The following is a 14,998-nucleotide window of genomic DNA, read 5'->3' as shown; positions in this document are numbered from 1 at the left end:
GGATTAATGATGCATTTGATAATGGGAGATACTTAAGCCATTGCACTTTCAAGCAGTTGAAGTATACGCTCCTGCTACTAACAGTGAAGAACAGAACCAGCTGAGGGTACTTTCAGTGAGGTATGTATCCACCTTTGACATAAAACCCCTCTACCTTTATATGGTATCTTTTCTTGATAACTCTAAGGTAGCCTGACTGAAATTACTTAAGGTACATAGAAGTACTGGCAGGGAGATAAAAGTATTTATATGAACATATTACAGATAATTGAATGGAGGACTAGAATTTTAGTGAGTTTCCAAAGATGAACTGATTGGCAGAGCAGCGTGGTGAACCAGCAGCCATACCAAATTTCACAATGTAAGAAGGACTAAGTCTGGCTTATTTGGTTGGCAAATTTTCAAAGATGTGTTGGTAGTGAAATCAACTCTCTGATAATTGTGTGACAAGAGGAAGTTATATTTGACCTCAGGAGGGTTTTTCCCCTAAAGATTCAGATCCAGAAACTTCCAATCACAACCATTTTCCATCCTAGAACTTGCATATGACCCATCTAAATTTTCCCACCTCCTTTCAGTGAAATGAATTTTTATTTCTTGTCCTGACCATCCACATAATTGTGGTGCGTTATAACGAAATTCCACTTTAAAGGCTGGAATATTGGTTTCCATAGTGATGATACACAGTAGGGAGGTAATCCAGAATGGTTTGTTCCACCATAGTCATACTGGTGATTAGCACTGTGGTTCGTTCTTAGTCTGAAAATTGCTTGTTGAAGAAATGCATGCACTGTAAAACTTGAAAGTGTTTCAGTAGTACATTTGTCTGGCCAGGTGCAAAGGTTTGCACAGTTACTCACCTCAGCCTTGCCTCGATCTTTTGTAGATTATCATGTTAAAAGTTACAATAATCAAGAAGACCAACAGTTTTATCTTTTATTGAACTGAAGTCCAGATCATCTAAACTTGTAGAAACATCAGCTGAAGTAGGGCATGATTTGGTATTTAAAAGAATCTTGTTGCACAGCATTGACAGACAGCTACTGTGTCATCCACAGTCCTTGCACCTGGGCAGCAAGCTCAAGATTTGTAACAGTACTTGGGGAAATATGGTTGTATAACAACAATGTTGAGTTATCATTGCTGCTGATTGATTGCAATATCTGTTAGCCTTCTTGTAATGAGTTTTGGCTAAACCTGAAATGATTGAATGAATCAGCATGCCTAATTAATTTCACCTTTAGGAGTTACAGACAGAGAGATCTGGTGATCTCTGGTAAATAATTTATATAGTGTATGTAATTTGATAGTGAGAAGATAAGAGTGGATTATTCAAGAATATATTGATGGCCTAGAAATTCTTTGACCTGTAACCTAATTAAAGAACTGTGGTCCTAAAGATTGCATCTGAAGGTTATTTGATGGCTAATGATTTCAGTCCAGTTTATCATGGAGAAGTGTCCGAGAAAACATATATTGATATTCTAAACAGACAAGGCTAGAATAAAATATCATTTGCCCAGAATGCACTTGTGTTTCCTCAGGAAATTTCATCAATGAAAATTGAAAAGAAAAATAACTCTTTGAGGATCCCAATTTAACATACATCTGCAAGACCATAATAGTTCCTGGTGGAATAACTTTCACAGGATTGGCACCACAAGATAAAGCAGTGAACAGCAGTACTGCCTACCAAAGGCAGTTAGGAGCATGCTATCTCCTTAATCGAGCTTCTTGTCTATGCAAAACAAGTTGAAAGGGAGTAACCAAGAGAAGAAACAAAATAGAGCACAAGAAATTCTCGTGTTCACCCTGTCGACAGTAGTGTGCAACATCCCTTTTCTAAAACAGTAGTATTACAACTTGAAAAATTAAAACTGCACTATTTCAGTGAGAACTGTTGTGGCACTAGAGAACATTATCTTGTTCATATCTATGCAAGATTACATCTCAATAGCAGCTCATATTTAAAAACCACAGGATCAAAGAGCAATTACTAAACCCTGCCTCATTCTGGCTCCCAGCCTCTAGATAGCATCTCTGTAGTAGGCTGGTACACTGCAATACAACACCAAGTAGCAAAGCTGGTTCCAAACAAGCCGATAATATCACCATAGCACGGAAGCAACCTAATCACATTGGCAGCACGCACTGTGCTTGGCCTAATTAGGCTTGCTGAGAAAGTGCAATTTGTTTCCTAAGCTAGCCTTGAATGGCCCAGCATGGCAAGTATTGCAAAGCGTAGGGATGCCTACGTTTTCTTCTGCTGAATGTCCAGTATGTTAAATTCTGATATGGCTGAAAGCAAGTCCAGTCTTTATGCTGAGGGAGAAGTAGCAGTAAATATTTACATTCTGTTAATGCCCAAAAAACCCAATCCTTGTTCTAAATGGTTTGTAATCTAAAGACACAACGTATTGGTAGGGTTTGCAGATGCAGCACATATATAAAGTTTGCAGAGGTTGGGAAATTTTATTTCAGAACAGGGGTTTCTTGTCTCTGAGATTCTTGATACTTAGTCAAGTATCAGAGAAGCCGAGTAGCAATGATACTTCTGTAGGCAACTATGAAAATCTCAGCATGTGTGAAGAGGAAGTAGAGCTGAATAAATATTACCAACATATTTTCATTGTCATTGAATCTAGAAATTCATGCTGGTGAACGGTTGCTTTGTATTTACTTCCTGAGAAAACGAATACCATTACTTTGTGTTCTCAAGAGTGTTTACAGGAAAAAAGTTACCAAAACCACACATACAAAAGTGTATTTGCTTGTATACACCCTACAAGGATGTGCACAGCAATCAGGAAAGCTGTTTGTGGTTTGGGAGACAGTCAAATGCTAGAAACAGTAAGTTGGGACTTCTGTTTGTGATTGTCAAACATTATTACAAATTATGGCTCTTTTGTCATAACAATTCTGTTACAATAGTGGATGTTTTGTCATAACAGTATCATGGATCTTTTGTCGTAACAAACAAAAATATTGCTAAAATGCTTTATATAAAGTAATCCATCAAATAATTTTAAATAATGGACACTTTCATAAGAATCTAGCTAGCTGACTTTCAGAAATGGTCAGGACCTATAAATCTAATTAAAATCAACAGTTGTTTTGCTCAACTTGGGAAACTGTGACCTCCAAGGGTCCTTGTGCCTGACTTAATTCTTGATTTTAAAAGGAAACTAAATCTGATAAGTAGGTTGCTTAGAAAAAACAACTCAGTAGACCCTCAATATAATTTTAATCTTTATTTTGGTAATTTTATATCTTTCGATTTTTCTAATGAGAATACGTTATGTTGTGTTATTCAGGGTGTTTGATAAAAGAGACATTCTTTTTCTGACTGTATACACGCCCCTGCTAAGAGAACATAACAGTATTTGCTTGAGAAAGATTTCACCACATAAGTCCTAGAGTGATGACAAATAAAGTCCTGTATAGTTTGATGTTAGTATACAAACATTATTTTTTAAAAAATAAAGCAAAAAAAAAAAGTCAGGCAGAATGTCAGACTCAATGTTCCATTGTGATGTTTACAAACAATATATCATCCAATATTTTGTATGATATATGAACAATACTTTACCTTGAAAATTATAATTCCTTACATGAAATGGGGACTCGCAAATATAATTTTTTAGATGCCTATTTCTAGTATCACTGTTTGATGCCTTGTTCTCATAATAGCATTTCATTGTGCCCTTTTTTTTGAGTTCTCCTCAAGAAATATAGTGCAGCAAAGGAAACTTGCAACCTTTGCATAAATTAATAATGCTTTTACTTTGCAAGACACAGGCAGCCTTAGCCTCATCCTGTCTTGAGTTCAATTATATTGTTGTTACTGCAGAGAATGAGATGGAGTGGCATTTCTTTCAGAAGTAGTCTGCCAATGGAGCTTGTATTCATGCTTCCAGTTTTTCAGTGTGCAGATGGTAGTATATATAGTATAGTGTATATAAATAGCTGGGTTTATTGATATTGGTAGATAATAAATCGTATATATATATAAAAATATGTCTCTGAGTTTATAATTTATATAGGTAGTGTGTGTGTATATATGTGTGATTATGAAAGGGGCAGCTGCACAGAGGCTAAAAATCCTGAGCAGATTCTCATTATTCTATCCTTTCCTCAGTCATTTTCTCCATAGATGATCTCCTTAAAGTAACTCATGCTGATCCACTCTTACAAGAAGGTACATATCTGTAAACAGAAGCAGCTTCTCAGGGAGATTTGCAAAACTGTAGAAACCATAAGCACTGTCCTGTGTACTGTAGGTGGTATGATTTCTGGGGTTAAATTAGCTTTTGGCCCTGTAAACCTGGAAAAAAAGTTTAAACGTACCAGCATCATACAACAGAAGCCACAGTGAGCTTTCATTTCATCTTATATTCTGAGGACTAGAAAATGAAGATGAGTGAAGCATATTTAAATCGGCAAACATTCACTCAAATAGTGATTTGTTGACTGGCTACATAAGAGTAAGACTTCCATGCATTCTGTTCAGTTTAAGATGGTAAAATAGCTGATGCATATATCGTGATTTGTCTCATTTTACTCAACAGTTTTTCTGTTGCTTCTTTTACTTTCTCCCTGCTTCTCTGTTTTATTTTTATATTGTTCTTCTGTTGTCCAAAACTGAATAATTAACCTTCAATATTTAAAGGGCTGCAACACTGATAAAATGAGACGTACGTTCATTTTGATGATATTACTGAAAAACCTTAACATTTCCTTTTTATAGTTAAAGGCTTTGTTCAGATGAAATAATGCTGTTTGCTTTATGTCATCCCTGGCTAACAGTGGAAACAACTTAGTGTAGTCTTAGCCTTTTCACAGCAGAAACAGGCAGTTAGTGAACCATCCATTTGGCTACAGTTTGTAATATTCCTTTGGTTGTGCTAGGAAAGCAATGAAGCAAGGCAGCATCCCTGTTTCTGATGAGAAGAACTTAACAAAAACCAGTTGTATGCTTCATTTTAGGGTATCGTAGTAACTTCATCTAATGTCAAAACACAATTGGTTTATTCAGAGCCACGTGGAAGGACTCACTGCTGGGAAATCAGCAATTAGTCCTTCATGCGGTTATGCAAAATCTGGTTTTATAACTGCAGCACAAACAAAGGTTACAATTAGACATTATCCCCAGAAGTTCTGAACAGTCTCTCAGCTTCTGCCAGCAGCTTCATCCTGTGAGTTACAGTGAAGTAATCCACAAAGGCATTAAATATCAGATGTGTTGTCAGTCAAGAAAGGATAAGAATGCATTTTTTTAACATTATTCTTTCTTAAGGATCAGTTGTTAAGATCAGACATTTTCATTTCGTTCTAAGAAGAAACCTTTACTGAGCAAGGACAAGGACCAGAATCTGTTTAACAGTACAATAGTGACTAGCACTTCTGTTTATCAGTGCTGGATGTTACCCTGCCACTTGGGAGAACACTCACAATATTGATGTGCTGAGGGTTTGGGATTTTTGCCCTCCATGGTCAGCTCCATTGCTTGGGATTTTACCTTCACTTTAATTGTGTGCTTATTCTTTCATTGCAGATGGATTTACAATTTGCAGGACTATGTAGGCAAAGACCACTGAGCCCACAGATGGTAGGTAGGAGCAGGTCAACAAATTAACTTCACGTGCAAGCTAAGCCTTACAACTTTATTTCATATAAAGAACACTTAATCACAGAAGTTGTCTTGGCAATGGCAGATTCAGGTTGTAAGATCTGAGATCCCTAATCTCAGATATCTTGAAATCCTAGGATGCTAAAACAACACCAACAGATTAATCAATGGAAAATATTCAGATGCATTTAAAAATCACTCTGAATTTCCTTTAAAGTTAGAAAAAAATAATATTTTTTTAAAAAATTTAGTCAACATCAGGAAGCAATGACAATCTGACACTATCAAGGCTCCTGGAAACACTGCCGTTTGAACAGGGCCAGAATTAACAGTCTTGATATTTTAATTCGAGGTAGGCCAAAGCCCTGTCTGTAAAAAAGCTGAGGTCTGAATTTACATTAAACATCTTGGTACAATTTCCAGTGTCACATCTGCGCTACATCTTGTGCCTACATCTGGAACCTGTACCTCAGACAGATACAACCAGGTGTCATTTATTTTCACCAGTTGTGCTCTGCAGCTTACTGTGCCTGACTCCCTTAGAGGTCATGGAGCATTTACAAGGGGGTCCCTTGATTTAACCCTTGGACTTTCAAAACTGTCTGTTTGTTGTTTTGCATATGACACCTGTTTTGCAACTCCTTTGTGAACAGTTAGTGCTTGCTTTCAGTTGTACGAAGTATAGAAGGAATCGTGAAAGTCATGTGCATAGTCAAAAAAGAACCCAAATCTATTAAAATTACATACTTGTAGCGTGAGGACTTTGAGAGAAATGTTGGTTTTCCCCACAATGTGTTGACAGGGTGGATTGTTTGTGAATTTGAGTCCAAACATTGACAGAGTAAGAAGCCTCTTCTGCTGTCTCAGAGAAAGCTGTGGATGCCCCATCCCTGGAAGTGCTCAAAACCAGTTGGACAGGGCTTTGAGCAACCTGGTCTAGTGAAAGATGTCCCTGCCCGTGGCAGGGGGGGTGGACTAGATGATTTTTAAAAGGTCCTTTCCACCCAAACCATTCTGTGGTTGTGTGATTCTTGAAGTACCTTGTGGATAAGTCCCTGTCACATGCTATTCCTGAACTGTCCTTTAATATAATCTGAAATAGCAGCATTTGCTAGAAAGGAGCAATGCCTCCTCACTAGGGAAATCCCTGGAAATTAAGTAGTCTGTACTGTGGTACACCAGTGTCCCAAGCCCATGGCATGGTCTTGTTTTATTTCTTGAGAAAATGCCAATGTATCAAAACCATAAATTGTCTTCATAAAGCACCAGCTTTTATGATACTTTAATAGGACACATTAGCAAGGCCCAGGGAGAATTTTCATACCAAAATTAGAGGAAGAGGGATCTGGCTTGGCATCAGGACAGTCATACAGGGTTTGAAGAGGGGATCCAGTTCCAGTACTCCTCCTTGTGCGTGAATGAGTGAGACAGCAGTTAGAATATTTAGGAGACGGTACTTGGAGAAGGGGGAACTTGAAAGGGGAAGCTTGAATCTGGGTTTAGCCATATCAGAGATGCATGCCATAAAGAATAGCCCTGTTGGTTAACTAGAAACAGGTGGATGTCTCTTTTTAAACCAGACAAGATATTACTTGATTTTGGTATAAAGTGTAAAAAAAATCTTAACATCTCAGTAAGTTTCAGAAAGTGGGAAAACTTTCCCATTCAGATTTACCCTTGGCTCCTATGGTAACACCCCTGAGGTCATTTGTTCATTTGTCCTTCTGAAACACCTCTCCCAGCTGTGTTTTCCCTGCTCCATTCCTGACTGTGTGCATGTACAGCACGCCATGTACAGAACGATGTGTGACACACATTAATACATATAGATAGCCTTCTGCTTCTGACCTTACAAACTGTCCACTTCAGCACTGTCATTCTATAAAATGTCCAACTGCAGTCCAAGAAATGCATTTTAAATGTGAATGCAAACATTTCTATTACTGATAACACCAGCGCAGCATTTTTGCTTTGCTGGAATTAGGACCTTGATAGTTAAAGTTACATTGGAGTAATGACACTCCAAGGTCACGTCCTTTACTGACATGGCAAAGGAAGGAGAGGCCTTTGCTATGTTTTCTGCTGATAAAATTAAGACAGACTATCCCTTGTGCTTGGTGAGATATGTTCAAAGTGAAATAATTTATTTGTGACCCATCAATATTTTAGGTCACCAAAAACTGGGTGAAATTTACATGTTGCACTGCATGAAAGTTGTATTTAATTCACACTGGAAGTCAGATTTTAGAAAACATTCTGAAATCTGATAATGATGTAACTGAATGCCTCCCTCCTCGGTGACGAGCTGTATTCTCACATGAACAGTAAAGCAGCTGCAGTTCAGCTAGGGACACCTTAAAAATAATAATAAAAGTACTGTGATCTGCAGAGAGAAACTCCCAGGAAATTCCAGTTTGGAAGGCTAACTCACAACCTCTGTCTGAATGTGCTCCATCGTGCTTCAGTCATGCTCTGTAAAATGGGGGTAATAATCTTTATTGATCTGTCTACCTTTTAGTAATGCATTAAGGAGAACTTAAATTATATCTTTACAACGTTTTGAACGGTTCTGATATATGCAGCTCTTACAATACAGCTTAGTACCGGGGCTTGCCATTTTACCAGGTCCTCCCACAGGACAGCTGTCCAGCCTTTCTTTATGGTTCTCTGGTCTTCCCTTCCAAACTTCTTTTACCTGGGAAAGTTTGGTAAATTGATGGTTTTGGCACGTACCGCACGTTGGCTGAGCTGCCGCAGGTAACCGGGTGCATTCTCTTCACCCAAGGAGTCAGCTGAAGCTGCGGCGTTGCACCTCACAGCTGCGCCTGCCTGGAGCGCACCACTGGGCTGTGACCGCTGCAGGAGCGGTCACTCGTTAGCATGTTGTTGCTTGATTGAGTCGTAGTTTAGCCTAATAACAGAGGGGAGAGGGTGATCCTCTGGTGGGAGCGGCCTGCCCCTCCAGCTGTGCTTGGGTTAGTTGGATATCATGGCATGCTCTCCAAGATTGATACTGATCTTTCTTGAGGATGGATTTTCTGGGGTGGTTCTGTATCACCTGTGGTGAGTTGAATAAGCAGAGATCTTCACAGATCCCTGTTACACTTCACAGCGCAGTTCATATGCATATCCTTGTTACATCTTTAGCAAGAGAACTGGAGTTGTTCCTCTAGGTCTGCACTCTCAGAAAGTAACTTAGTGGCCTGCCCACAAAGCCACTGATGTGGCTGACCAGTTTTAACAAAAATTGGCAGAAATAGAGAACTAAAAAGATTATTAAGCTCCTAAATGGAATGAGAATCAGCGGATAAGACTGAGGAAAGCTACCCTGTTACTGTCCCCACTGAGGAAAAAGAGGGAGAACCTAGCCATGATCCACTGTATTTCTCAGCAGCCAAGTAGGTCTACACTAGTCAATGTATGTGATAACAGACACAGGCAGCTGGGGTCATACTGGTGGGGGACAAAAAGGACATGTGGTGCGGTGGGTGTTAAGGGTAAAGAGGAGGAAGCAAAGCTTCTGGAGAGGGAACACTGGAAACCTTACAATGGGTTAGATGTTTTCTGGGGGCCTATGATAAAGTCAGTTATCCCAGATATGTGGTGAAGGAAAGAGAGATATGGTTTGGTTTTGATTGTGGGATTTTTTCTTCTTTTTTTTTACTTTTCCTGTCGCAATAATCCTATGCATCTAGCTTCATTTGTTGTTGTTTGCAAAGAAAAAAAAAAGTTCAGTTTTATTCCCAAGTTTTATCAGAAGTTTGTTTCAGGTGCTCTAATACTTGTAAAAAGTGTATTCTGACAACATAACTTTCTTCAACCTAGCAGCTTATTGACTGACAAGCTTTCTTACAGCATCTGTTTGACATCTCATCCTCATATTAGTTTTACAGGCACATTCACATTTTAGGAAATCACTGATTCTCAAGTCTGAGATGTCACAAGTGTCTCTTTCTGCAAGTACTTGCCCCAGAAATGTTAGCTAAAATGTTTTATCTAACACCAGCCCTCCCGTTGTGTTGCACTACTTAGTTGTCATCCAAAAGAAGCTGCATTTTTATGAACGTATCTTAATAAGCAGTGGCCCGAAAGGCACCGGTATCTCTTTGTGCCTCTCTGAGATCACATGGGACTAACAGGAGGTTGCCTAGCGTACTAGGTATCAGTAAATCAAGGAAAATTACATAAACACCTCAGTTCATAGTTAATAACATCGTACAGATGAGTTGTAGAAAGAAAGACAAACAGGCTGATATTTGCATCTGTTTCACTCTGTGTTCAAATGAGAGGTGAGAACAAAGCATCACCCAGGGGCCAGAGCATGGCCCAGCATTTGGTTCATACACTCTCAGCCACGGCAGATTTGTGGGACATGACAGTGGACAGTGGTAAAACATGCAGGTGATATGTGATGCAAGAAGTGAGTGTGAAGGAACACTTCACACCATGAAGAAACGGTTGTTTCCCACCTTCAGCCCATCCTATCTGTCCCTCTGTGCTTATTTCACCTAAGTTTGATTTAACATGCATAAAATAAGTAATTATGTGTAGCGAGTATACACGGCGTGTGCGCATTTTCCTTTTATATGTCATTTTTTCCAGATTATTGGAACAATCCCACTGATGCCTAATCCAGTCCCCTCCAGCCAGGCAGCAGGTGGAGCTCAGGGACTTCAGGTACAGCCAATAACTCCACAGTTACTGACCAACGCCCAGGGTCAGATCATCGCTACCGTCATCGGCAACCAGATACTGCCAGTGATCAATACCCAGGGAATAACACTATCGCCGCTCAAACCAGGCCAGCAGGTAAGGTGTCTGCAGCCTGAATGATGTTTTGAGGAATCAAAACAGATGCACAGAAATCTTCTGCTCCTCATGGACTCTCTTGTGGCTTTTCTAAAGCCTCCCACATCTTTATCTTTTTTGATAACAACAGATGAATTCAATCATACATAGTATATTAGTGTGTATTATATGTGGAGTCATTATATAATGTATTCTTATATAATTTATTGATATATTCAGAGGTTAACCAGTTATTCATTTTTTTTATTATTTTAAAGGTCAATATAGGGCCAACTGAGAAATTCCCTGCAGTGAAAGCGCAGTAGGAATATGAGACAGAGGCGGCCTGTCTGGCCTATGAAGTTCCTTGGTTAGTGGTCAGCAAGTAGACAGGGCCTTGAAATGTTTTGGAACGTGTGGAGAAAAGAAAGAAAAATGTAAAACATACTAGTCTTCACTAGAAAAATGGATATGATTCTGCATATCTGCATAGACAGAAAGTATTTTAGGGAAATTATTACTCAGTGTAAGGCACGAGGTGGCTGACAGACTTCAGGATGGGTGCAGCAACTTCACCGAGCTCCAAAAAGATTTTTGTAGTTCTTTTTTGAGTACTCTAAAGTCAAATTCATTAATTTTGTCTGCGTCTGTAGAGCCACCTTTTTTTCTCTGAAAGAGAGGAAATTGAGGATGGAAAAGACGTGAAATGTGATTACCAAAAAGGTACTTACAAAGGTGTCACTCACTTAAATGTTCGGCTTAGCATTCCTATTGCTGGGAGTGCTTGTTTGGTAGTCCTGCCTACACTTCCAGTCACAGGTGTCAGCCTTTTGTATGTTTCTGGAAATCCCTGGCCCCTCTGAATTCCAAACTGATGATTTTTTCCTTCTCCCCACCCCCTCCAGCCACCCCACCCCCCCCCACCCTTAAATTTAGTAGTAGAAAGCCATTGGATCTATAAGATGAGGTTTTTGTTTGTTTTGAAGATGTTTCACATCCAAGTGGTTACATACTCTTTTTTCCTATCCTCTGTAGTATCTAGCACAGGCATTTGCCAAAGCACTTGTCATTTATCTAATTCTGTTTTTTTTAATGGGACCAGACTTCTACTACTGACAAGTGCTTTTGCAGTTGTTGCATGTACGTGGTTTCAAACAAACCGGGAGGGATGGGAGAGTAGGCTCTGTGTTCTCCAGCATGGGAAAGCCAGACAATGGAATAAGAGACTCAGCAGTTTACAGTAGATTTTCTGGGGTGGAGTGTGAGGTGAGATGTTTCTTTTTGAGTCCCCTGAATTAATTTCCTCTGAAGAAGTTACATCTTTCCCTCCTTTATGGGAGAAACTCTTGAAAAGCATAACAATCCTGGCATTCCATCTGAAACTGAGAAATGTAGAAGTAAAGATGAGGATAGAGGTCCTGCATTATTCCCTGAGACCTCTTCACCTGCAGAGCGCCATGCCTTCTGATTCCTGTAGCAAAGCAACCTTTTCCAGGCAACATCTACCAGCAGTATCAGTGGGTAGAGAAGGGACAGAGGTGCGACCTTTCTCTGCACAGCTGGTGGCACTGGGCTTGTGTAAAGGCATGCACTGTGGCTGAAGAGTGCAGAATGAGCAGGGTTTTTTACGGTGGAAAGTCACTGTTTAGCCATCTCGTGTTGTAGTGTACTGGTTCACCCAACCTTTGTGGTCATGTGCAATGATCAGCTGGCAGAGACTGTCGGTCAGCAGAGCTCTGGCTAGGTCCAAGAGCCAAAGATGTGCCCCATATTATGCTGGCCTGCCCAGCGGTGCTACGTAGGGAGAAAACATTATTTTGCCAAGATCAGCTTTGCAGAGTCCAGCCTGTGCCTGTCACACAGAGCCCTGAGGTCACGGAAGGTGCAGGAAGGGCCACCAAACATCACAGCGCCTCCTCACCTACACCTGTTGGAGCCTGTTCAAGACAGTGGTTTTGATTTGGGGGGGCACAAGTAGTGCAAATGCTATATGAAAAAGTAGTACACATAATTTTTATAGGAATCGCAGGAAATTATTTCTATGTATTTGTGCTCCCTCTACTGGCTCTTCTGCTTTTACTGAGGGAAGTCAGAGGAAATTTTGCCATTGATTTCAGCGGGAGCAAAAAAGACCTATGAGAGCCAGATTCCTCATAGGAATAACGCTGATGGACAGTCAAAAGCAATTGAGCTAGTACTATACAAACTGCCATATCATTTGAAAAGTAAATAAATTACCCAAAGGATAAGGAGATCCTAAATTTGTCTTATTGCCCAGGTAAAGACTTAGCCAAACTGTAGTGTCTGGCTAAAGATAACATATTCAGTCATGCATTTAAAACCTTTTTCTTGGAAGAACCAAGTGCTCAGACTTGGAGGGCTTAGCAGGAATTTCAAATATTTTTGAAAATGGTGTCACTCACTCAACATCTGGTGTCTTGTAACTTGATGAAAGAATCTTCAGAAGGGGGAATGAAGAGCACAAGACAAGTTTGGGAAAAGTTTTGAGACTGTCACGAAGAAGTAAATGAGGAAATAAATAATGTAGTAAAATGTTGCAGTTGCAGATGATCCTAGTTTAGCTTTCAACTTGTCACTTGGAAACTAAGTACTGCAGGAGAAGGAGAGGTGACTGCAAGCAATGATAGTAAGCTGCTGCCTGTTAGCTGAGTCACAGCAGTTGAACCTGTGTAGCCTGTTTCAGCTGCTAAGTAATGCATGCTAGTGCTTACTTTTTGCTTGAAGACTTAAATGCCTCAGATACTGTTTTTAGTCAGCTTTACTTAGGTAGACTACATGTGTTATTTATTCATACAGCTTTTTCAAACTTGACAGACTAAAGCCTCAATGTCTCATGGAAATGAGTTCATAGGTTACTTACATGTAGTTTAAAGCACTACTGTGTTGTAAATAAGTTGCTTTTTAATGTACACAAGCTACTCCATTTTAATCATATTCCTCTTTTTTTTAAGAACAAATAGATGTTTCTGATTCATGTTTCTTAAACTGCCCACAGTAGGGATTGTTCCTCTTTACATTTCACTGAGTAATTAAAGCTTCAGTGTTTTCACTGTTTTCCAAGATTTTGCTAAAATCTAAGTAGCAGCATCTATGTGCACACTGAGAATTCTCCTAGAAATCGTAGTGGCTTTCTAAAGCAGGCAGCTGTTTGCACTCCTGTGGTAGTCTGTGTTCTTTTTATCTCTGTTCATAAAGAAGTTTTTCTTTGCCTGTAATAAATGTTACTGCGCATCTCCCAACCATTTCAATTTCAACACTAATCTCTTTGAGATTTTATGACCAGAACAGAATGCCATGATCATAGAGAGGATGCATCACTGTTTTACATAATATTATATTTTCTGTCTTTATCTCAATACAGCCTAACATCCTGTTTTTTCTATCTTTGCTCATTGAGCAGCTTTTTCAATAAGCAGATGTATCCACTGTGATATGCCTTTGATTCCCTGATTAAGTCACTAAAATGATTCCTTTTAATGTGAACCACTTTGCACATATCAACGCTGAATTTCATCTGTCATAGAGGTCCCCTGGCATGTTGTAAACAGGATCTGTAAGTTGTTCATGGTATTCTGAAATAACTCCATGAATTCATGTGTTCTTCCTGCTGATTCAGCTTCACCACTGTCCACCATCTTTTCCTGCTGCTTCCTAAAACCATTCAGAAATTTGGTATAAACTCTTTGATCCCTGCTTGTAGTCTCCTTTCTTGAAAAAGGATGATTTATCCCGTGATTTTATCTTTCTTGCCTTTTTAAGCTGTTTATGTCTCATAATAGAAGAGTACCTTGTAACCTTAACTTTGCACTTCCTCCATGCCTCTCAGGAGGGATTTCATCAAAATCCAGGTTCTGTGGCTAAATGCGCATTTTTTTTCAAGAACGGATGAGCTTGTTGCAGCAACTTGTTAGCATTGTCATTTGCTATCAGATTTGAAAACCTTGTTTTAAAGTGATCTTTCACATCTTTAATAACACATGCTGACACCAACACAACTGACAGAAGAACTTGAACCACAAATTGGAGTCTTACAAAATTTAGGAAAGGATTCACCTTGCTCAGCTTAGTCATAGAGCAATTAGGTATGTGGTGGAAGGTAGTTAACTAGATTTCCTGTAGAGACAAAGAGACATAAACAAGGAGACATATGCATGTCCAACAGGCAACTCAAGCTGTTGAAATAATTTTTAAATAGGCTGAATCTCTAATAAGTATCTCAAGGTATCTGTTGTCTCTGTTGATGTGGGAGGGGGCTAGGATAGCTATTTTAGGATAGACAATTAATTCTTAGGTGTGTGAAATTTGGTAAGAAGAATCCAGCTGCCAGTGATCTCTGGGGCTCAAAACACATTCTTGCTTATGAATTCCTTAAACAGCTTTCCTAATAATTGGTGTTTTCATAACGATTTGCTTACCCATACCGAAGCAACTTCTACACTTTCTATTGTTCTCTGGTGTACCTCATCAAGTGGGTTCTCTGCTTGCTGTTGTCTGGCTCTTTTCTTCTACATCTTAGGTTCATTAAATCAGGCCTGTAGTCCCACTTGTCCCCAGTCGTGT

The 14,998-nt window shown here is 39.4% G+C and overlaps 1 protein-coding gene across 1 annotated transcript in view; it reads left to right on the top strand.

Moving 5' to 3' along the window:
- Nucleotides 1–14,998, top strand: part of LOC119147900 (POU domain, class 6, transcription factor 2) — a 95,316-nt gene that overhangs the window by 60,621 nt on the left and 19,697 nt on the right. Inside the window, exon 3 of the mRNA XM_037387379.1 lies at nt 10,232–10,438. Coding sequence (XP_037243276.1) covers nt 10,232–10,438 — 207 coding nt within the window. The remainder of the gene's footprint in view (nt 1–10,231; nt 10,439–14,998) is intronic.

Source organism: Falco rusticolus, chromosome 4 (genome assembly GCF_015220075.1).
Source record: "Falco rusticolus isolate bFalRus1 chromosome 4, bFalRus1.pri, whole genome shotgun sequence".
NCBI classification, from domain to species: Eukaryota; Metazoa; Chordata; class Aves; order Falconiformes; family Falconidae; genus Falco; species Falco rusticolus.
The sequence above is the reverse complement of the archived record's forward strand: the minus strand, read 5'-3'. Positions and strand labels throughout refer to the sequence as shown.